Raw genomic sequence first — 21,884 nt, 5'->3', positions numbered from 1 at the left:
TGCCTCGGGAGGTTGCTGGGCGGTTTCTGCTTCTCGCTGTCCTGCCCCGCTCTGTCCGGCTAACGCCGGTGTGGTTGTCCCGCGTGGATTATCGCGACTGTTGTGTCTATGTTGCTCTGCTGATCACCGTCTCTCTGCACCGCGACTTGCCTTCCTCCGGCTCCTTCCTATCCAACCTGGGAAGAAAAACACAGGGGAAAGCAATATTCCATCGTGCCAGTGGCATCTTTTGCAGCCTGCGTGTTCAGCAGAGGGCTTTTTACATCTTGCTTTCACTTTTGCCTACAAGTGCCCAAAAATCTGAGTGACGATACTTATCAAACAGAAATCCTTAATTAGTGAAGTCCCCAAACTCCGCAATGGAACTGGACTTACAGTGCAAGGCGAATGGAAGAGGGTGGGAGGGAAAAGGGGAGGAGGAAGCTTCGTTTCTTCATTCAGAAACTGGATGGAACAACCCTGAGAAAGGACGAACGGCCACACTCTTTCCGTGACATTCTGGAGAAGGTCACGTTCCATTTCAGCCTGAGACGCAGGACTGACTCACTCTCCTGGTGTTTCTGAAAAAAAATCAGTCATCCGTTCTAACTCTTTCTGCTCTTAGGGAAGAACACATTTTGTGTGGTGCTCTTTTAGTCACTTACCTGCCTTGTGTTTCTACAGTGTCCAGGAGCGAAGGGAAAGATTAGATCATGTTGGAGTTCTGGCTAATTTCTGCCCCGGGAGATAAAGCAAATCTGCAGGCATGGGAGAGAATGAACACAGTGACATCTAAATCCAACCTGTCGAGCAACAGCAAATTCCATATTCCAGACTTAAAGGTAAATGAGGAAGGGGTTTGTGCATGGGCAATACAAAAGTATCAGGGACTAATGACTTTTGGGATAAATGTGGGATTTATTTTGGGGGTAATATGCAGGGAGTAGAAGAACATTGCAGCTGGGGGATGAGTTGTGTTCAGTCAACTGAAAATTGATCAGAGAGAAAAGGAGTCATTGTGCTTGAAGCTGACCTTCACAGTGGAAGGATATGTGTATAAGGAGTGAACATGAGTGAGATGAGTTAAATAACTAATCTATTGCCTTCAACGTACCATTTAGGCCCAGTCATGAAAGTCATACAGCATTGTACAACTTGGATCGCTAATGCAAAGAGAGTAGCTAAGTATCTAGAACCATGGCAGTAAGACTGCTGACAGAGAAAACGGTGCTATAATCCACATCACTCCTTGGGAAATGGATGTGTGTGTATATTCAGCTACATTATCCAGCTTCATATCATCATATAAATAGGAAGAGTATGAATCCATGATTTTTTAAATATCTTTGCATTATTTAATCCTTATTTTGTAAGATCTGCACCTTATTTTTATTTCACTTGTGGCTATTAAAAATCCAAATATGCTGCATTAGTCAATGGAGCTACTGCAGATGTAGAACTTGGTTCGTTGGGGAGTTGCCATCACCCATCACTTAACGAAGCTACACTTAGTGCATCCAGGGTCTGGCTTTAATCCAAAAAGATTGTTAACAGTTATAACTTGAGCTGTTCCAATTACATAAGGGTGCAAGTAAAAGGGGAATGTGACCTGTTCCCAAGTAATAACCTACTGAATTGTCATATGAATGTTTCAGACTGGGAATGTTGCTTTTTGCATGTTCACCTGAGATTGATGTGATTTCTACCATCTATGGGCCTTACCCAGACGGTGTTGGTGTGAGTCAGCTAATGTTAAAGGAAATAAAGCATTTGTAATATTCGAAAATGCAACCAGCCTATTAATATTCTGCTAATTTTTCTAGGTAAAATTTGTTTCTTCTCCTTCAGCTTGACCCTTCATAATGTTGAACTGGCAACATTACAAGAAAAGGTTTGGCAATATATTGCCATGCCATAAACATGGGATTATGACTGTGACAGAGTCATAGAAAAAGCAGATGTTGGTCTTGGAGGAAATGGCTTTGTGAGAGGCTTAGTGTTTGGTAATAGCAAAGAATGCAGAGACCCCCTTTTGAATAAGTGCTGCTTCCCTTGGTTCTCTCAGTACATCTGATTTGTTTGTATGTATATTGTGTGCATTTCTCGTCACTATTTTATCAGGTTAAAGACTAGTCTATGCAACTTGATGATACGGGAATGAAAACAGGAAGGAAGACACTGATGTGTAGTCTTGAGACTACACATACTTTTTTCCTTTATTGGAAAAGGCTTTTTATGCCCTAGGTCTTGGGTAAAGGAATTGCTACTATTTACCACCAAGTACATAAAGTTCTGCCAAACAAGTGCTAAACACAAGTCGGTGTCCCTAAGACTCTGCCAACAGAAGCCTTAGACAGACTTGTGCATCTTTCACCTACTTCTCATCTTTTGCACAGGTGGGGACACTGGATGCTCTTGTTGGTCTGTCAGATGAGTTGGGAAAACTTGATAGCTTTGCTGAAAGGTAAAATAGATCTTATTTACTACCTACAAATGAGAAACAGACATTGTTTTTGTGGAACGGTATGTCCTTGTGTTCACCTCCGTCTGACTCAGTTCAGCCCAGACTACAAATGGACTGAAGTGGATAGGCTTTGTTTAACCCTTGTGTTGATCGCTATGGAGTCATCACAAAGAAAGGCTCATTCCTTAAAATTTAGCTGAATTAAGTCCATGATAGTTTTGTGTGCACAACAATCCATTTGAGTCGCAGTGATAGGGAAGCTGTTTCTTGAAATGAAACTGCTTAAAAAGGTTCTTTTTTTTTCTTTTTTTTCTTTTTAAAAGAACATCCTCCCACTCCATCCAGAAACTTAAATTAATAAAACAGCATTTAAAGAATATGAAGCCCTCCCAAATCTTATTTTCCCAGAATATTTCTATTGAGCCTTCTGCCCCTTTTCAACCAGATATAGGAGTTCTAAGGAATAAGTTCTTCTGAATGAAACCCAGAGCTCTCCCTCTCAGGCTTTTAAACTCCTTGAAAATCAAAATATTGACTCACATTGTATCAAACCTACTTATGCAAAGGCTCACATGATCTCCTTGATGATCATTGCCCAGTGTCCCTTTTGGGCCAAACTGACCTGGGTGTACAAAGAATAATATAGTACAGCAAGCTGAGAAAATGCCAGGTTGTAAGATACTTCATGGCACAAAGTAGACTTTGTTGTTGAGGCAATGAAAGTATAAGCTGCTGGGTTTTGGGGGGGGGGTTCTTTTTTGCTTTGGAAACATACCTCACGTATAGTTGTGGTCTTGTTCACAGAGGCATGTGTTAGCTCTGGGGCTTTTTGCCTTTTTTCCCCTCAGCTGGGACTAATAAGGATTTGCTTGTCTAAATATGCTTGATACTTCCATAGATTTTGTCTGGCAAACACATACAGAAACATTGATGTAAACTGTTTACATGTAAGCTAGGCAGTTTGGGTAAGAGTAAGTCTTCTAGAATACATTTGTCCATAGGTTTTTTGGTTTGTTTTTTTTTTACACTTCACTGGTGTGACAGCAAGGCTGTATTAGGATGATTACATTTGATCACTCTGGGTTGCACACAACGTTGATCTTTTTAGAATCATTGAGTATCTTGAGTTGGAAAGGACCCATAAGGATCATTGAGTCCAACTCGGCTTCTCACGGGACTACCTAAAACTAAACCATATCCCTTTTTTCAGGATTTTTAGTAGGACAGAGCAACTTAATTCATCAAGAAAACCTTCTTCATTGTGACCCTGCCAAAAAACAACTGCCCCAAATTCTTTGTAAACACGTTCAGGCCTCTGGTTCCTACTGCAGAGATTCTTCATGAAGTAGGAATGGGGGCAAATTTGGGGAGAGACAGTGCCAATACCTGCTATCTGTTCTCAAGGAAGGTGTCTCTAGTCAGGGCAGCAGACAGGCAAGCAACTGTGTGATCTGGGTTTGAGGGCTGCCAAAAGTCATGCAGAACTGATTTTCAGAAGGGCTGAACTAATTCCCAGCTTTGTGAAGAATTACAACTTCTGAAAAGCTGCCCGTAGGATCCATGTAAGATCATGGAGGGTAGTTTTAAGTGCAATGTCAGTATGAGCTCCCTAGGCTCACTGGCTCCTTCTGTTACGTTTGACTTAACTCGACAACATGGTACAGATCCTTGTTCAAGCTGAATGCCACTTTACTCCACTAACAGTCCATTTAATGCCAGTAATGACTCTTACTGTATGACATGCTATAGGCACTGAGCAAAGGGGTCTGTGAGGCCCTTCCACCATGACCTGCTGAGGTAAGGACTCTTCCTATTTGTCTCATTTGCCTATCAAGCTAGGTAACCAAGAAGGATCAACAAGATTTAAAAATATGAAAAATGCATTAGAATAGAGTAATAACAGAGAATAATCAACACATGTATTAGCAGATCAAGTCCCACATGGACATACAAAAGCATTTTGCGTTAAATAAATGCCCAGGGTTTTGAGTCTAAATTGTGATTCAAGGGTTAAAACGCCAAGCACTCGGACTTCGTTGAAGTAAATGGCATCCAGAGGGTTACAAGCCTGTACAAATGACCTGAGCATTTAGATTCCTGCTCCTCTGAAACAGCTACCTGCTGAACTGTTGTTAGATAAACACAGCTGCCAGTAAGGCCAGGCAGTGCAAACCTGTCAGCGCTGCCTCCGGCCAGGACAGCAGAGAAGGGGCAAGAGTTTGCAGGATCTATTGTTTCCACATACTTTTATTATTTATTTACGCAGGGAGGCAGAGTGTTTTTCCATGTCACCGTGTGGTAGCATGGAGCTCTCTCAAGCTGACAGTCCCCTCGGTCACTCTTACCTGGGGGTTCTCCCAGGTCCTTGGTCAGCGCAACATTCTGCAGCGGCCTCAGATTGCAGGGCTTCTGCTCCCTGCAGTATTTTGGAGGTCTAGCTGGTAGCACCCTTTAATACACAGTATCATTTAAAGAGTGTCAGACTTTTTGTGTGTGTGTGTGTGTGTGTGTTAAAGGAATGGCATTGCAGCAATTTCAGAAGCAAAATGTGAGAGTCTTCCAAGCCATAATAATAGGCTAAATGGAGTTACTCTCTTTACAGGTTTTTATTACTACTTCTCGAGGCAGTTTAGCTGAAACCCTCTCCTTTTATAATGCATCATTTGAGCATGAGATTTGCTTAAGGTGGGATTCATCTCACCTAAAGGCAGAGGTTTAAGGGTTGGATGTGAAAGCTGCTTGTTGTTGGATGTCACTATAGTCAATGGGGCTCCTCTGGGGGTCTGATTCCTCTCGCTTGCCTCAGACATCAGTGGTACGCAAGGTGCATGTTCTGTCTTTGCATGGGGAATGTACTGGATGAGTGAATCCCACTTGCATTTCATGGGATGCAAGGCAAGGCACAGAGACTAGGCCAGAACTGGACAACATTTCTCTGGCCCAGTGTATACATACATTCTGGCTGTGTCTTGCTGCAGGGACCTTGGGGCGTGTGGGCTGGAAGGTAACCAAGCCTCACCTGGGCAGCTAGGACTGTTGGGTACATGAGAGTACATACCGGTCTCACCATCTATACCTATGGAGAGAGACCAGAGGTAACTGTCTCCCAGCTATCAGGTTAGCCACCAGCTGCACTCAATGCTAATGAAAGCAGCTCAGGCTCCTTGGAAAAGCTACTGGTTTATACACTTTCCTGATGGCTGCCTTCTCTGTAATGTCTTTAGCCTCCTGCTATACTGTTCTTACTAACTGGGCTGAAGTCCTGCCTTGCTCCAAGTTCCTTTGGGCTCCCTGAGCATTGTGAAGGAGCCAAAAACCAGCTGTATCTACAAGCTGAAAATTGCCAAAGTGCTTGGCAAGGTTGCAGCTGATGGGGAACTGTTGTGTGGATCCCTACACCCTCCCCGCAGCCTGAGTGTGGGCAACACACGCTGTACTCCACCAACACTCAGCTGGGACTGGGTCCCTAAGTGGCTGCAGCCAGATGGTGAAAAACTGTGGCAGTCCTGAGAAAGGGATGTGAACTAGAGTACAGTGGTGTAGATTCCTCCTACAGGCACTCTGAACTGCGCCTGTCCGGGGTCATGAGACAAATGGTTTGGGTTGGAAGGGACCTTTAAAGATCATCTAGTTCCAACCCCCCTGCCATGGGCAGGGACACCTTCCTCTAGACCAGGTTGCTCAAAGACCCATCCAACCTGGCCTTGAACACTTCCAGGGATGGGGCATCCACAACCTCTCTGTGCAACCTGTTCCAGTGCCTCACCACCCTCACAGTAAAGAACTCCTTCTTCACGTCCAATCTAAATCTACACTCTTTCAGTTTAAAACTGTTGCCTTTTGTCCTGTCACTACAGGTGCTGGTAAAAAGTCTCTCTCCATCTTTCTTATAAGGCCCCTTTATATACTGAAATGCTGCAATACCGTCTTCTCTTGTCTAGGCTAAATGACCCCAAACAGCAGGAATTCTGACTACTGCATTCTTGGCAGCATCAGCAATCTCAGATTTTTCCTCCCTGTCACAGGACAGGAAAACCTTTCCAAAGACTGTAGGTTTCTTCACAGGAGTGGAGATAGAGGGAATCTTTACCTCTATGAATTATTGCTTTTAAATGGCCTGTATAACTGCTTTGTAGCACATCGAAGAAAATCCTTTTCTCTAATGCTTTCATGGTATCTGTACCTGGCCTGATGTCCCTTTCCTGAGCTCTTGAAAGACACAGGATGTCACAAGACGCATTGTCCAAACACTGTAGGTGCCCTTTCAGTCTTCAGCAAATCTGCAGCTGTAGTAGTCTCCCCTCTGTAAGGAAGGACAGGGAGAAGAAGCCTGCCATTATGCTCCACTCCCTGTCATCACACAAAGGATTATGTCCACTTCATGTCTCTGCCAATTTCGTGATCAGGCAGTTACTTTTTAGCAGTTGCTTTTTTTTGGTTTTTTTTTTTAACAATGTGTAGTGAGCCTGGAGCGGTTAGGGAACTAAAGGCCAAATTCTGTGAATATTTCTCAGTACAGAAGGATACTAGAACAACCAGAAAGGCTCTTGACCTGTATGAGGTAGGTACTTTGACTAGAGCCAGGGGAATCTACTGCTGGAGAGACTCAATGAATCCATTTTTTAAAATAAGCAAAGAATAAATAACTACATGGAGACAATGTTCTCCAGAAAGGGCTCTGTTCAAATCACTGCTCTGAATTGGGCAGAGGGAGGATTTGAATCTAGTTCTTCCACATCTTAAAGGAGTGTCTTGTCCAGCATGCTAAAGAGAGGAGTTCCCTAAAGAGAAATAAGAAAGAAATTCTTCCTGTCAAACAAGAGAACATTGTCATTTTCCCCTGAGTACTTTGTAAGAACCTTATCTCAGCAAGCCCTAAGGGTTTATTTAGCATCCCATGAAACAGATTTTCAGCCAATGTTGTCTGTATGTAGCTTCTTTTTCCTCCATCACCTTTGGAGTTTTAAACATGGGTTTCCTGCCGCCTTCTTGCCATGGGTTTCTGCTATGAGTATCCTGAGTATATAGAAGACTGAATCTTGATCTTCTGCAAGTCTAAAGCACCGGGGAGATGATATTACCTATGTGTTTGCGGAGATCAGTGTATTCAGAAATAAGGCATTTAGTTCTGCAATATGCCATAGATTGTTCATTATCATTTGAATTGTAAATTAAGCTGCCCTGCTTCAGAAGTGTTTTGTTTGGGCATCTCCATGTTTATCAGATTATTGTGGCAACTGTTTGATATGCATTTTGTTTCTTCACTAACAAAGCTTCTCTTGTTACACCTAAGCGTAATAAAGAAAATAGCCCAGTACATAGGAGAAGTTATGGAGGACTCAAAAGATAAAGTCCAGGAAAATCTTCTGGCCAATGGAGGTAGGTTCTGTGAATGTGGGTTTTTTTAATGCATTGCTGCTGCCTTTGTTTGCGTCAGAATATGAACATGTGGAATTGAAACACTCACATACTAGAAAGGACAACCATCAGCAACATTTTTTGAGAACACATCTAGCCTGTTCCCATTTTTCTCAAAGTTAGCAGAAGCTTTATCCAGCACCAGCTTTGCTTCCAGGACAGTGTTCAGCATCTGGTACTGAACTAGTTTCTAATACCAGAGCTGAGGAGTGAAGAGGAAAGCAGGAGACATCCTTCTTCACTCCTAAAATGACCTAGCCCTGTGCCCTGTATGGGCTGGATCTCTTACAGGCAGCTAAATCTCATTCCGTATGGCTGCATGACATCTGTCAGTGATCTGTTAGTGATTTGCCTTCCCTCCTACAGTGCTGGGATAGATCGCATTGTTAACTGGATTTCTGACATCACGGGTGGACATGTGAGGCAACAGCTCCAAAACATGAAGCTGGGGCTGCACTCACAAGGTTGTTCCAGGGGCTGGCAGGACGTGCTTGTGCTGCTCCAGTTAGGAAGAAATGCCCTCCGGTGGTGTTCTGCCCTGGCTGGCAGGAGTTGGGTAGCAAAGAAGAGCAGGCAGTGACAATAGGCGCACTTTGGACACGCCACGCTCCCCTACACCATCTCTAAGTAGTCAATGTGGTGTTTTTATAACTTCCATGAACTAATTTTCCCTCTTTATTATCTACCATGGTAGTCAAGGCCCTAAAGGGAGCCTGTGTCAAGGACAAAATTAACCTTTAGAAACTGATGGCTCCTAGGTCATTAGACCCTGAGTGTGTTTCAAAGCAAATTCCTCCCCAGCTCTCCTGGCAAAGTACAACAAAACTGGATGTGTTACACATGCTAATTACAGGCTTGTAGAATGACACTTTTAAAAAAACTAAAAGTGCACACTCCATCACCCTTTGACTGCCTGCAATGTTGTACTTCAGAAATGTATGAGTAAAGGATGGGGAGGAAGTTCTTTTAGAAATGTCTTCCTTGCATGACATATGACTGACATTTGATGAGTGCAACTGCTTGACAAGTACAATAATCCCACTTACTGTATTTCAGGGCTAAAGGATAAAATGAAATGTCTCAAAAGTATGTTGAGGATTGATGATTGTGGTGTTACAAGCATGCATTTGTGTGTATTAGTGCTAGAGACAAGTCTTGGTCTGGTTGTAGAGATACAGTGATCAGGTTACGATGGATTTCTCAAGTAACAACCTCGTAGCTTGATCACGATATCCCTATGACTTGAGAAACAACAGGTTTCACTTATTTCCTTTGTTTCCTCTTTTTACACCATTTTCCTTTCCTATCAGCTCTGCATGTGTTGTAATAGAAGGATGTGGAAATTACTTGTATGTGTTACTAATTTCTGTCCTCTGTCTGGATTTGGTCACCCAAACAAATCATATTAAACTAAGACATTAACTTTTCCAAGTTTATTGACTGCATCTTAAAAAATTGAGTCAGCTTTAGTATATGAGAATTCCCTTAATATATTCCAGTGTCATTCTTCATAAGCAGCAGCAACTTTGCTGTGCTAATTCTTCCTCCTCCCCTTTCTGGTTAGCAAAAGGACCTTATGTTGAAGACTTCCTTGAGGCTGTGAAATCAGAAACAAAATTATAAGACATGACTTCTTGCTGCATCATCCTGTTTGACCATTAGTCTGTCCCAACTCAAACTTTGTTTTAAGTTGCACTCTACAAGTTTTCTGATTTTAGCTCATTTGTATATAATCCTGACAGCAGTTTGGTCCATGAACTGATGAAGGTGGTAGCTGTGTGTCTAACAATTGTATGGTTAGATTTACATGAAGAAAAATACAAAGTACTAGAAGATACAGCACTTTTAGTTAAGTGAACACACACATTACTTTCCAGCAGGCACCACTTGGAAGCAGCCATGTGGAGATGTCTCTCTTATAGAGGGTAATGTGTGTTTGTGTAATAAAGGGAATTTTAGTATATTAAAACAGCAGGAAATACTTTATTGCTTATGACAGAATAAGAAATGTGAAATGTAAGTAAACCTTTTCTTTAAAGATTTGGACACAACTCTCTTCCATTTACAGTAACATTAAACCCAAATGAATTTTAAAATTTGGTAAGTGGTGGAATAACTTCATTCTTTATAATGAGCTCAAAACAAAGCAAAATGGCAAGCATAACAATTTTGAAGAATTAAGCGTTTTGAAGGGGAAGTATTTAACTTTGCCTCTTAGAGCTAGGTGAATAAATTAGAGTTATGAGATACTCAGGCTGTGGGGTTCCTGGGCAGCTGTGAGCACATTGGGGTAGGTAGGAAGCATCTCCTGGATGGGCAGCTATCTGAAGTCTTTTAGAATTGACTTTACAGGTTCCATAAATGAGGAGTGCCATTCCAGGAGCATCAGGGTGCTTGGACTACTTGGCATTTTAAGCTCAGTTCTGCTAGTGTGTTCACAGTAGTTTGTGCCATCCCCAAGATCAGGCTGCTTAACTAAACTGCACCAGTGCCAGAGCACTGCTCAGGAGTGAACTTGTAAAACAGGCTGAGAACGTATGCTGTGCTTAACTGCCTGACATTTGAATTCTGCTGAGATTCAAGGAATGTGAGGATAGAAGGGGCATGTGTAGGTCTCCAGGGAACTTTCATATCTCCTCAACTATAAACAGGTCAGTGCCTGTCTTTAAAGAGCCTGTGAATACACTGTTCCTCCACACAGCCCAGTAATACCATGCTCTTTGCAGGTTTCAGTCCCACTGAATTTAGCAAAGCCTAAGCAAGAAAGCTTGGAAGAGAGGCAGCGGGATGAAATCCTTGTCGCGTACCCCATGCTGAAAAAGAATTTTGTCGCTCAAATATTTTTGACCTCCCTGCCTTCCCCCACAGAGACCATGAGCAAGCACTGCTGGAGAACTGCACACACAGGAGCTGTGTGATAGCTCTCCCTGCCTGCTGCAGTTTTGCCTCCGTTCGGTACCCTGCCTGTGCAGGGGAATTTGCTGATTCCCAGTCAGACCTTAGCAGGAAGGGTTGGATCTTTGCCTCATGAGTCCTGTCCATTGGATGGGGGGGAGGTTTACACAGCTGTGGTTTTAGAAAGGGGGAGAACACCATCATGCCAGTGCTCTCTGCCTCCCAGGCAGTTTATCCCTTGCTAAGAAGCCTGTTTCCTCCTAACATAAGACTTTCCATGCTTTGGAAATCTAATAGGGTAAACTGACTCTGTTGAGGAATGAGAGAAGCCCATGGAAAGGATAATGCTCCCCTGCCAAGGGTATTCGGTATCACAGGGTAGAACCCTCAGCTTGGTAGTATGGCAATTATACAACTTTTCACGTTCCTTCTCATGCATCTTGGTTCATAAAGTTTTCCCCACACCCTGGAAGTCCAGCCCACAAGAAATTGTGTTCAAACCTCGCTATGGGACTGAATTAATTGTCTGGACAAGGCAGCAAAGAGCACTGAACATGCCCCGGCATGCCCCTCCTTGGCACCTTGAGCTTGTTTTTCTCCCCATCTCCCCAGAGCAACTTCCCAGATATTCTCCATGTTTACCCTTCTGGTCTGGAAGGAAGCGCACCCTGCAGATGCCCGTTCCTCTGGCCTCTTTGTCTAGACATGGAGACCCTGCCTGCTGCCTTCCTCTAGCCTCCCTAACCTGCAGGGAGACAGTCCCAGCCCCTCTGCTTGTTGTGGCAGCATGCATGACTTTATCCCATCCCATAGAGTTGCCCAAGAACACTATGTAGGGGTGTGTTTGGCATCCTAAGGGCTCTCAAGACTCAGGCAGAGAGCTGTCTGATTTCATGAGCTGCTAGACAAGAATTCCCTCTTTGGTACCATAATGTACCAAGCCTTAATGTTTTCTAATGTTAAGGAGCCTTGGTCTTCAGAGTGAAATGGCATGATCCTATTCTAGGAGCTGGGTGTCATATGTGTCATCTCCCCTCAATTCTGGGCAGAAGCCATGGCTCCCTGCGGTCCAAGTGTGCCTTGTTTTGGGGGGCTGCATGCACGGGGCCTTGCTGTGAATTTCTGTTGTTGTGACTGGATTTATCCATTTAGAGAAATACCGTATAGCTTTGTGCGAGATGGGGAGCTCTGTGTGCAAAGTCAATGAGGAATTCCTCATTGCACCTGAATTTGTTTGATTTCTAGTGAGCGCTTGACTGAATCACAGAGAAATGACGTCAGCTACGCTCTTAATACCTTTGATCAAACTCTCAACAATCCTGAGTATTACTGCTGGTCCTGGGCACAAAGTATTTTTCTGGTAGCTCTTGCTGGGATTAAATCCAGGTGTATTGCAATAATCAAGATTGAGATTACACTGAGAAGCTGTTTCTACTGTGAGGATTGGCTGCATGTTGCTGTGTCCTGCTGATACAGCTAATTTTACAGTAATGCTTGTTCTACACTGTTAGGTGTAATGCAGAAAAGATTTCTGTTTCAGCTTCTATGTTTGGGGATGTTTAGAAAGATGATTAGGTTGGGCATATGATCTGTGTGGATTTCATCTAGATCAAATTTCTATGAGGATTCAGAGGTGGGCTTTTGGTTCACTCCTGTCTCTAATGTCAGCCAAAGTTATGCCTAGGCTATAGCTGGGGACTACTACCCAAACTTTGACCTGCCATCTGGTAAGCTATCTGCTTTCATGCATCTCTTTGCATTTTCAGTTGACCTAATTAGCTACCTGACACGGTTTGAGTGGGACATGGCCAAATATCCCATAAAGCAGCCGCTGAAGAATATATCAGAAGCATTAGCAAAGGTAAATTGTACTCCAAATTTTAAGACATCAGCATGGGGAAGCATATCTTTTGGCAGTTTTTGGTCTCTCATGGCAGTCAGTGAGAGCTTTGCCTTTGGTTTGGGCAGGAACAGGCTCAGAAGCACACACTTTGTACTGAAGCAGTTGATATTACTTTAATTTCTACTGTAATAATAATGGTACATATATTTAAACCTATCCAGTCTGTAAGTATATGGCACTTTATCAGATTTACTTGGGTACATTGACATGCTTTCTGCACTTTAATCCCCTTCATTGTAGTATTTTATTGGTTTTATATACTGCCATATTATTCTCCATTTTGGAGTGCTTTTGTGAAATTATTGGCCTGACATTAAAGCAAACCCATTGCAGTCTGGATGAATTATTTACAAAGTCAGTCCATAAAGAAAGGCATGATGTGTTGTTCAGTATAGATAACAAAAGAAACCATGAGCTTGCTCCTTAGGTACAGCTATAACACACAAAGCAACAGCTAACTGAATCCTACTCTTCTGCCTTTGCCCCAGGGGAGCTCTGACACCGGCTCCTTCTTGGCCACAATCGGGTGGTTTTACAAGGGGCTGACTGCTGTGTTAAGGTGCAGAGGTAGTGAGAGGGGGGCAAGGACAATGCCTCAAGCACTGAGTTGACTGACTTCTTTTTTTACTTTGTTATAGCAAGTGACTCAGATAGAAACAGACCTAAAGACACGATCAGCTGCATACAACAACATTAAAGGAAATTTGCAAAGCCTGGAGAAAAAAACTGTGTAAGTAGCACATGCCTGTTTGCATCTGGAATGCTACATGGCTGAACTGAGGACAGTGCTCGCACCGTTGCTGTCCGGTGGACCATGTGTGTTCTGGTGGGAACAAATTTTTCTGGCTTTGGGGCATGCTGAGCATCTACAGACCCAGTGAAAGCTGGAGGCGGGGAGCTGGTGTGATCAGCATGTCTCAAAATCAGCTCAGGGAGACTGCAGTTCCTAATATGATTTTATTGGCAGTGTGAGCAGACAGTCTTGGAAAGAGTCAAAACCAAATGCGCTCTACTGTTCTGATGAGATTTCAGGGATTCAGAAATTAGATGAGCTGGGTCAGCTGGTGGATTCCTTTGCAGGACAGAACTGTTTCCTATGTTCTGAACAGCATTTGCAGAGCTCCCATAGGAAACAGCTCTGTCTTGCTTGTTGCCGCACCTCACCAGCATCCCACTTACTTTTTTCTTTTCTTTGTCCCATTATGTTGGTCCAGGTAATGCCTTGTCAGGGGTCCCCAAATGTTCTCTCTCCTGTCTTCAACTGCTTGTGGTCTTTACTTATGTCAGTGCTGATACCTGGATTTTTTTCCAGGGTATCACTGGGGAGAATAGTAAATTCCAGTAAGTAGTAAATTTAAAGCAACTTAGATGATGCTGTGCAAGCCCTTGCCCAACACATGCTCATATGTGCCACTCTTTCCTACTCAGGCCCTTTGCTCTGGGCACAGGACACAGGTCCTTGCCTTCCACAAATACAGGGTGGGTGATGAGTGGATTGAGAGCAGCCCTGCGGAGAAGGACTTGGGGGTATTAGTGGATGAAAAACTGTATATGAGCCAGCAATGTGCACTTGCAGCCCAGAAAGCCAACCATATCCTGAGCTGCATCAAAAGCAGCGTGGCCAGCAGGTCGAGGGAGGTGATTCTGCCCCTCTGCTCCGCTCTGGTGAGACCCCATCTGCAGTCCTGTGTTCAGTTCTGGGGCCTCCAAAGTAAGAAAGACATGGACCTGTTGGAGCAGGTCCAGAGGAGGGCCACAAAAATGATCAGAGGGATGGAACACCTCTCCTGTGAGAACAGGCTGAGAGAGGTGGGGTTGTTCAGCGTGGAGAAGAGAAGGCTCCAGGGAGACCTTACTGCAGCCTTTCAGTACTTAAAGGGGGCCCGCAAGAAAGCCAGAGAGGGACTTTTTACAAGGGCATGGAGTGATAGGACAAGGGGTAATGGCTTTAAACTGAAAGAAGGTAGGTTTAGATTAGATGTAAGGAAGAAGTTCTTTACTGTGAGGGTGGTGAGGCAGTGGAACAGGTTGCCCAGAGAGGCTGTGGATTCCCTGTCCCTGGAAGTGTCCAAGGCCAGGTTGGATGGGGCTTTGAGCAACCTGGTCTAGTGGAAGGTGTCCCTGCCCATGGCAGGGGGGGTGGAACTAGATGATCTTTAACATCCCTTCCAACCTAAACCATTCTATGATTCTATGATTCCTGGCACTGCAGCCAGACAGGCTGGCAGCCTCCCTAGAAACCAGCCTTTACCCAAGGCAGATAGTCACAGAGGCTCACACCAAAGTCCAGAGTGGCTTGAATTTCGCTCTGACTGTGGAGCTAAAATGAGCATGCCTGGCACCAACTCCACTGAACCCAAGGAGAAACCACAGAAAAAAATACTTCCAGGTGGTGGTTCAGAATGAGTTTGTCAAAAAGCCCGCTATCCCTTATGGTGACCTGCTCAACATGGGGACTGCAGTGCCCACGAGGGTCAGCAGAGCCAGGTCACAGTTACATCTCCCTCTCTCTCTGCTGAGTTCCTGTGTCCATGCCTCACCACCGCCAGCCAGCACCACTGGCCTGTGCTTCCAGCTTGACATAGACAGTCTTAGACATGTTTGTCTCAGGCTGCGTGCATGTGGATAATCATGGGCAGGAGGGACAAGGGGACGTTAGCTCCCATTTCTCTTTTCTTGGCACCATTTGTATTCCCAACCCACTCTTGCAGCATCTCTCCAGCTTCCATGTCAGCTTTAAGCACCTGGAGAGAGGAAGAAGCTCTGTGTGGGGAACATGAGAAGTGCCAGGCCTCCAGCAAGGTGATGAGGGAGAGGAACGGAGACCTTGTGGTCCAGGTCTATTGTCCTCTCACCCTCCCATCCACCTTTAAATGCTGGCTTCTCTGGTGACTACCAGTGCCAGCTAGCTTGGCTTGAACAAACATCTAATAAGATGTTACCGGCCAGTTAATTAGTGTTTAGACTGGGACAGAGAACCTCAAACCAAAACCTACTGGTTTAGGTCCTTTTTCACTCCTGCCCTGCCACAGGGAGGGCAGCTGCTCTCTTCCCACACACACCTAGTGCCTACCAGCCATGCCCGGCCAGCCCCAGCCGCCTACACTTCCTGAGTGTGCAGCAGTAGTAGGACTCAATGTGATCAAGTGGGCTCCTGCTGTGAAGAGACCACCTCCTGCAGGTCCCACGTGCATACCAGACTGCTGCTCCCACTTGTCCGTGGCAGTCCAGGTGTGCCAGGGTTGCTTTGATGGCTTCAGTCCATACTAACATTGCTTACTCTGACTGAAGCACGGTCACACAGGCAGCTCAACAGGCAGCCTGAGAAGGCAGGTGCCTCCTGCAAGATGCAGCGATGACCAGGAGTGGGATGGTAACTTCAGATGTGCGCTTCCCAAGCATCTACACCCTTAATGTAGAAACAATAGCAGCAGAATGGTGTAATTTCACATAAAGGGCATAAACTAGCTAGTCACCAATATTCTGCCATTAGTAGTAGTTCCTTTTTTATTCTTTTTAGTTGCAGTAAAAATAACTAAATAGCCATTTTAGAAGTGTAGACGTGTCCTTTAGCCACCTCCTTCCTGGTCGCCTTCTACCCCAGTATGTACTATTAGCAACTATAACCACAGCACAATACCTCCAGTGTGCTGCTGCTGGGTTCCTGCTAATGTTATTTTTCCTTTGTCTTCTTCACCGTAGGGGAAATCTGCTGACTCGGACCCTAGCAGACATTGTGCATAAAGAAGACTTTGTTCTGAATTCCGAGTATCTTATCACGCTGCTCGTTGTGGTGCCAAAGTAAGGCAATAGTGCGTGCACACACGCTCAATGTGGCATTGAGTTTCAGGCCTAAGCACTGGATCCAGGCAATACTGGATGAGGTTGGGGCAGCCCATCAGCACCCTGACTGGGGCACGGGTGGAGCGGTTAGCAAAGAGGAAAGAACATTTTCTGCCAAGGGTGGTGCTGGCACGAAAGAAAGAGACAAAGACTGCTCTGAACTTGGAGCAGGACAGAATTGGGATGCAGGTTTTTAATGGTTACAGAGTGCATTCTCAAACGGCCTCCTGGTAGGAATAGTATGAGTTAAAAAAAAGAGAAAACCAGATTCTTACTGGAGCTTAGCCAGTTTATAAAAGGAATTAGACCTGTCAAGCTCACAAGGCCTCTGCTGGCTGTGTGTTCGTAAATGCCTGCAAGTAGGATGACTGCCATCACCATCAGTTGTGAAGTTATGCAACATCCTTCCCAGAAGCCTACACAAAACTTTTCCTCTCCGTATAGCTCTGTCCCAAGATACACATACAGTACCATCACTATTTTGTCTGAAAACCATGTTACAAAAAGCTATCTGAGGTAAGTTTGTTGAGTTTATTATCTGCACACTCTTTCAGATTCCCCCTATAAACAGGCTTCTTGCTTTGCAAACTCTTACCATGCCCTTGACCCCTTTCTCCCAGCGCTGGCACTTACCTTGTTTGCACTGATCAGCTCTGGGATTGCGGATAGCAGATGTACCACACCTACCATGGATCAGGGGCAGCTTGTGCAGGGGTCCTGGAGCATGGGATGCTGTGTGGCAGCCTGGAAGTATGTGCCAAAAGCCACATCCTTCCCACCATCAGCTTCCTGCTCTGGGCCCTTCCTCATGCCAAGACCCAAAGTGAGGATTGCAGTGTTGAGGGAAACATCTCCCTAGCTGGTGACTAGGAGAGGAAAGGATAGGAGAGGCTTAATGTATCTTAATCACATAACCAGCACAATGAGCTCCAACCCTTCTATCCTAAGCCGTTAGCTTAATTATTTATCAACACATTTGCTTTCTGGTATGTAGTATTTATTTACTGTGCTTTTTTTGTGTTGCTCAAAGGTCAAGCTATGTACAGTGGCAGAAGACCTATGAATCCCTCTCCGATATGGTAGTGCCTCGCTCCACCAAGTAAGTGAAATTCCAAATTAAGGTCCCTGTTTGTTTCAGACATCCCTGCCATATTTCAGCCCCTGAAATTGCTGGATCCTGGAAGGAACCACTTGTGTAACCCATGGGCTCCATGTTAACATATAGATTTGCCTAATCTCATTCTCAATTGAAATCAGAAATTACCCTCTTGAAGGGAAGTGCAGATGAAAGGAAAAAAAAAAATCATTACTTTTTTTTTACAATTAGCTTGTTGTTCCCTTTTCCAGTAATCTAGTTCTTTCTACTTTCAACCAGGGCCTTTGCTTTTTGTGTAAAACACACAATTTGTTACAGTAATCCAGGCATAATTCAGTCTCCTGGTTTCCCCTCCCAGGTTCCTGTGAAAATTATCTCAGCTGAACACAGGACATTCAGCCACATGCAATCACATACAACTCTATGAAAACTACTTTTGACAAAGATCAAACACTGTATTTGCATCTTTAATTGCTTCCTGCTGTAGAATAGGGTAATTCACTGTACTGTCATTTGCATTAGCAAATGCCATATTAACTTATCCTGTCACCTGGACTAAAAAATCCTTCCCGGGAATTATATATTCCACTGCTCAGTTCATGCACACCATGAGGTCCAATCCAGGGCACAAGAGGTGACTGCTATTATCTGAAATGGAAGAAGTGAAAAGCACAGAGAAAGAAGAAAGCTGTTTCCTACTACCTGTCTCAAAAAACAGAAGTGCATGGAAAGTGGGGGAATGTTACCAGGAAACACAGTAAAATCAGACAGGCAGAATGTGCGTGTACTACGATGGGTTCAGGAACTTAATTCATGGGAGTTTTACACTTGAGATAGCATAGCCAGTGTTTTAGTAAAGACTTAAGCTCCCTATTTCAGTCACAGCAGTTCTTGAAAAGCAGGGTGTTGTTTAGTATGATAAATGAAAAAAAGAACTGCAAAAGAAGGTGGTAAAGAAGGTATGAGGGATTTGCCATGTCAAATCACAGCAGTGGATTTCCCTCTCACAGAATGATTGCTGAGGATGCAGAGGGAGGACTCTTCACTGTGACCCTATTTAGAAAAGTGATGGATGACTTCAAGGCTAAAGCCAGGGAGAACAGGTAAGAAGCACCAATTGCTAGGCAGCACAGGCTAGCAAGCAGGTGTAAGGCGAGGCTTGTTCTGTGTGCAGTACAGCTGAATCCATCACTGGTTTTCAGGACTTGTTTACTGTTTGGGCTGCTGCTGGTCCTAAAGCCATGAGAAGGCAGGGTGGAAGGAGCTGTGGCAGTAGATACAGCAGCAATCCTGTTCTTTAAGGACCAGACTACAGATCCTGGAATTGTCCTTCCCGCTCTCATGCTACTGACAGCAGGAAGCTTGCTTTCTGTGGGTGACTTCAACTCCCACCCTCCACATACCTGATCTGGTTAAATGGCTAGCAACTTTGAAACATCCTGTACCCACTTCTCCAGAAACAAAAGAAATGAGTGTGCGTATTGCTTGGACTATGGCTTGTGAGAGCAAATGTCATTCAATTGTAGGTTCATGGTTCGAGAGTTTTATTTTGATGAGAAGGAACTGAAATGTGAGAAGGAAGAGCTGATGAAATTAGCTTCCGATAAGAAACAACAATATGTAAGTAGCACATGAAGTTGATGGCCTACATAATGACAGCCTCTGCTACCAGTGCGCCTAAGCACTTCTCAGAAATGGCTTTATGGTTCCAACAGACTCCTGTGAGCTCCATTTAGCTCAGAAAACTGAGGCACAGGATAGATAACACAATTTGCCCAAGGTCACTTGAGTTTCTGATAAACTGGGAGCCACTAACAGGCTGCCTGAGAATTATCTCAGCAGCCCGTGATGGATTCAGTGGTGTTAGCTATGGAGCTGCTTCACACAGCAAGGGGATCACAATACTGTTGTATCTGTTCTCATAGGGCCCGTTACTGCGCTGGCTGAAAGTAAACTTCAGCGAAGCATTTGTGGCTTGGATTCACGTGAAAGCCTTGAGAGTTTTTGTTGAATCTGTCCTGAGGTAAGTGGGTAAACACGCAGCGCTGGCAGACATTCCTACAGAAGTCAAAATCCACAGCTGGAGCAGTTTCTTTGTGGGAGGGAACATCCCTTACACACCTAATTCCAGGAGCTAACAGGAGACAATACAGATGACCACAAAAAAGGTGACGTACAAAGTTGAACAGTTCTTTGGGGGCACTTATAGGGAAGTGGAAAACAAAGACACCATTTAGTTGACTTTCAGCTTCAAAACCAAAATGCTTTCAGATAAGGAGGCAGCACACCACCACTGACATTGTTTCTGCAATGTACCATCAGCTAGCATGCCAGGAGAGAGAGAGAGAAGGGCAGGAGCGGAAAGGTGTGCCCCTTCCCAGCAGACGATTGTGTATGTTGATGTGTTTCAAGGTATGGCCTCCCAGTGAATTTCCAAGCAATGCTGCTGCAGCCAAATAGGAAGTCTGTAAAACGCCTCAGAGATGTCCTAAACGTGGTCTTCAAACACCTGGATGAAGTTGCAGCAGCAAGTATAATGGACGTATGTATTTGGACTGCAAGTGCACATGCTCTAGCTTGTCTCAGCTTGGATAAATGTTAACACTTTCACGGTCCAGGGGCTAGAGCATGCATCTCCTCACATCTTGCAATGCGAGGAGCCCTGGATGCACCTCTAATCCCTCCAGTGGTTACAGACTGGATTAGGGTAACAGGTAGGCTCAGGTGATGATGGAAATGCGTAGAGATTGCTTAGGTTTTCTGTTAAAACAGCTGATGTTTACAGCTACCAGACTGAAATAGGTCTGCTCAATTATGGCAGTTCCTCCAGGTAAAAAGCTTCAACTCTTCTATAAACATTCAGATCAACACAAGCAAGACAAATGAATGCAGAATTAAATGCTAGGACTCTGACACCTCAATCCCCTGTAAAAGGCTGTCATTGACTAAATACCTCAATCTAGACCTTCAGCAAGCAGTAGTTGCTTTCTCCCACCGCATATCTTGAGTGTACAAACAATTTAGGATAAACCACTAGGCATTAAACCAGCAAGCACAAAATTCCCAGTGCATGAAGAAAGGAGAAAGAAATTAGTTGCTCTAGAGCCGAAGCACACAAAAATGCTACAATACATGTTCATGAAGTTGCAACAAAGCATGAATTCTCAATGCTAACTGTATTAGGTAGCCTGAAAATACCAAGCAAATGCCAGATTCTCAGTGGCAAATTCCCCATCTTAAGCACAGCAGATACAAAACTCCATTCCACCTGTGGAAGAGGAGCACAAAAGCAATCTGCTGTAGCTTGGAACTGTGCAAGTTTGTTTACTGGTACTAAAGTCATATTGTTTCCTTTTGCAGCCTGGCATGGACATCCCTGGTTTACAACTGAGTAATCAAGAATACTATCCTTATGTCTATTTCAAGATTGACCTCAGTCTTCTTGACTGCAGTTAAAGAAAAATTGCTCAAGCTTCATCTATTAATTTTCCAAGACCCTAATGTTACGGTAAAAAAATCTTTAGCTACTGAAAGTCAAATTAAAATGCAGATGCTGTAGCAGGATAATTGCATAAGATCTTCCTACCCCTTCCAGTAATTTTTACATTTACAAAGTGACTTCAACATAAGTCTCCCTTGTTCATAGTTTTACAAAAACATATTTCAGAGGCAGGAAGTACTATGGTAGTATTTATTTTTTTTGGTAAGTTACAAAGATGGAATATCTACTGGACTTGAAATAAAACAATTTAAAAAGTGTGGTGGCTAATGGATCTGCTAGGTGTACACAGTCCTGGTTTTCTAACAAAGCAAACTTAAAAAAACCCCAAAAAAGTAGAAAGCATCAGAGCAAAACCCAAAGGTTTTAAATTTAAAAAAAGCTTAAGAAGAAAGATCCTGAAAATTGCTGTGGAACTTATTGTAGTATGACTTGTAGTCCCAAGTACTCATAAGCTTAGTTTTTGCCAAGACATCTCAGTTAGAACAGTTCCATTAGATCTCATCTGCTGGGATGACTTAGAGTTGGAGCACATTTCCTGCACCAAATCAGCAGTCAAGTTACTGTTGGCTACCAGTGGTTCTTCCACTGCCTTTCGTAGGTATGAGCTACAGGCAATCTCTTACAGATACTAGATGACAAATACCCATATTAAGTTATTTCCTTGAAAGGAGGGGAAACTTTCAGTTCTGTCATTCCTTACTTATAAACAAGCTGATCACTTCACTAGACACCAGTACATAAGACATGGAGAGCAACAAAATATAGTAGTATTTTTATTAAAGAA

At 43.9% G+C, this 21,884-nt stretch overlaps 1 protein-coding gene across 1 annotated transcript; it reads left to right on the top strand.

Moving 5' to 3' along the window:
• The first annotated feature begins 450 nt into the window (after window positions 1-450).
• ATP6V1C2 (ATPase, H+ transporting, lysosomal 42kDa, V1 subunit C2) lies at window positions 451-21,054 on the top strand. Its single transcript, XM_010566676.1, has 12 exons — window positions 451-821; window positions 2,376-2,443; window positions 7,737-7,822; window positions 12,523-12,617; window positions 13,298-13,389; window positions 16,362-16,460; window positions 17,533-17,601; window positions 18,609-18,701; window positions 19,125-19,218; window positions 19,524-19,621; window positions 20,011-20,140; window positions 20,959-21,054. Exons 1-12 carry the CDS (start codon window positions 693-695, stop codon window positions 21,052-21,054), a joined length of 1,149 nt encoding a protein of 382 aa, XP_010564978.1. The 5' UTR covers window positions 451-692.
• Window positions 21,055-21,884: the final 830 nt, after the last annotated feature.

The sequence above is a fragment of the Haliaeetus leucocephalus genome, unplaced genomic scaffold (genome assembly GCF_000737465.1).
Source record: "Haliaeetus leucocephalus isolate CR32 unplaced genomic scaffold, Haliaeetus_leucocephalus-4.0 Scaffold217, whole genome shotgun sequence".
Classification (NCBI taxonomy): Eukaryota; Metazoa; Chordata; class Aves; order Accipitriformes; family Accipitridae; genus Haliaeetus; species Haliaeetus leucocephalus.
Note: the sequence above shows the minus strand (reverse complement) of the source record. Positions and strands in the feature narration are given on the sequence as shown.

Excerpts from the sequence above, each read along its gene's own strand:
- ATP6V1C2 (XM_010566676.1), top strand. The coding sequence starts at position 693 with ATGTTGGAGTTCTGGCTAATTTCTGCCCCGGGAGATAAAGCAAATCTG. Across the intron at positions 12,618-13,297 it reads TATCAGAAGCATTAGCAAAG|CAAGTGACTCAGATAGAAAC; the intron begins GTAAATTGTACT and ends ACTTTGTTATAG. Across the intron at positions 18,702-19,124 it reads GCTAAAGCCAGGGAGAACAG|GTTCATGGTTCGAGAGTTTT; the intron begins GTAAGAAGCACC and ends ATTCAATTGTAG.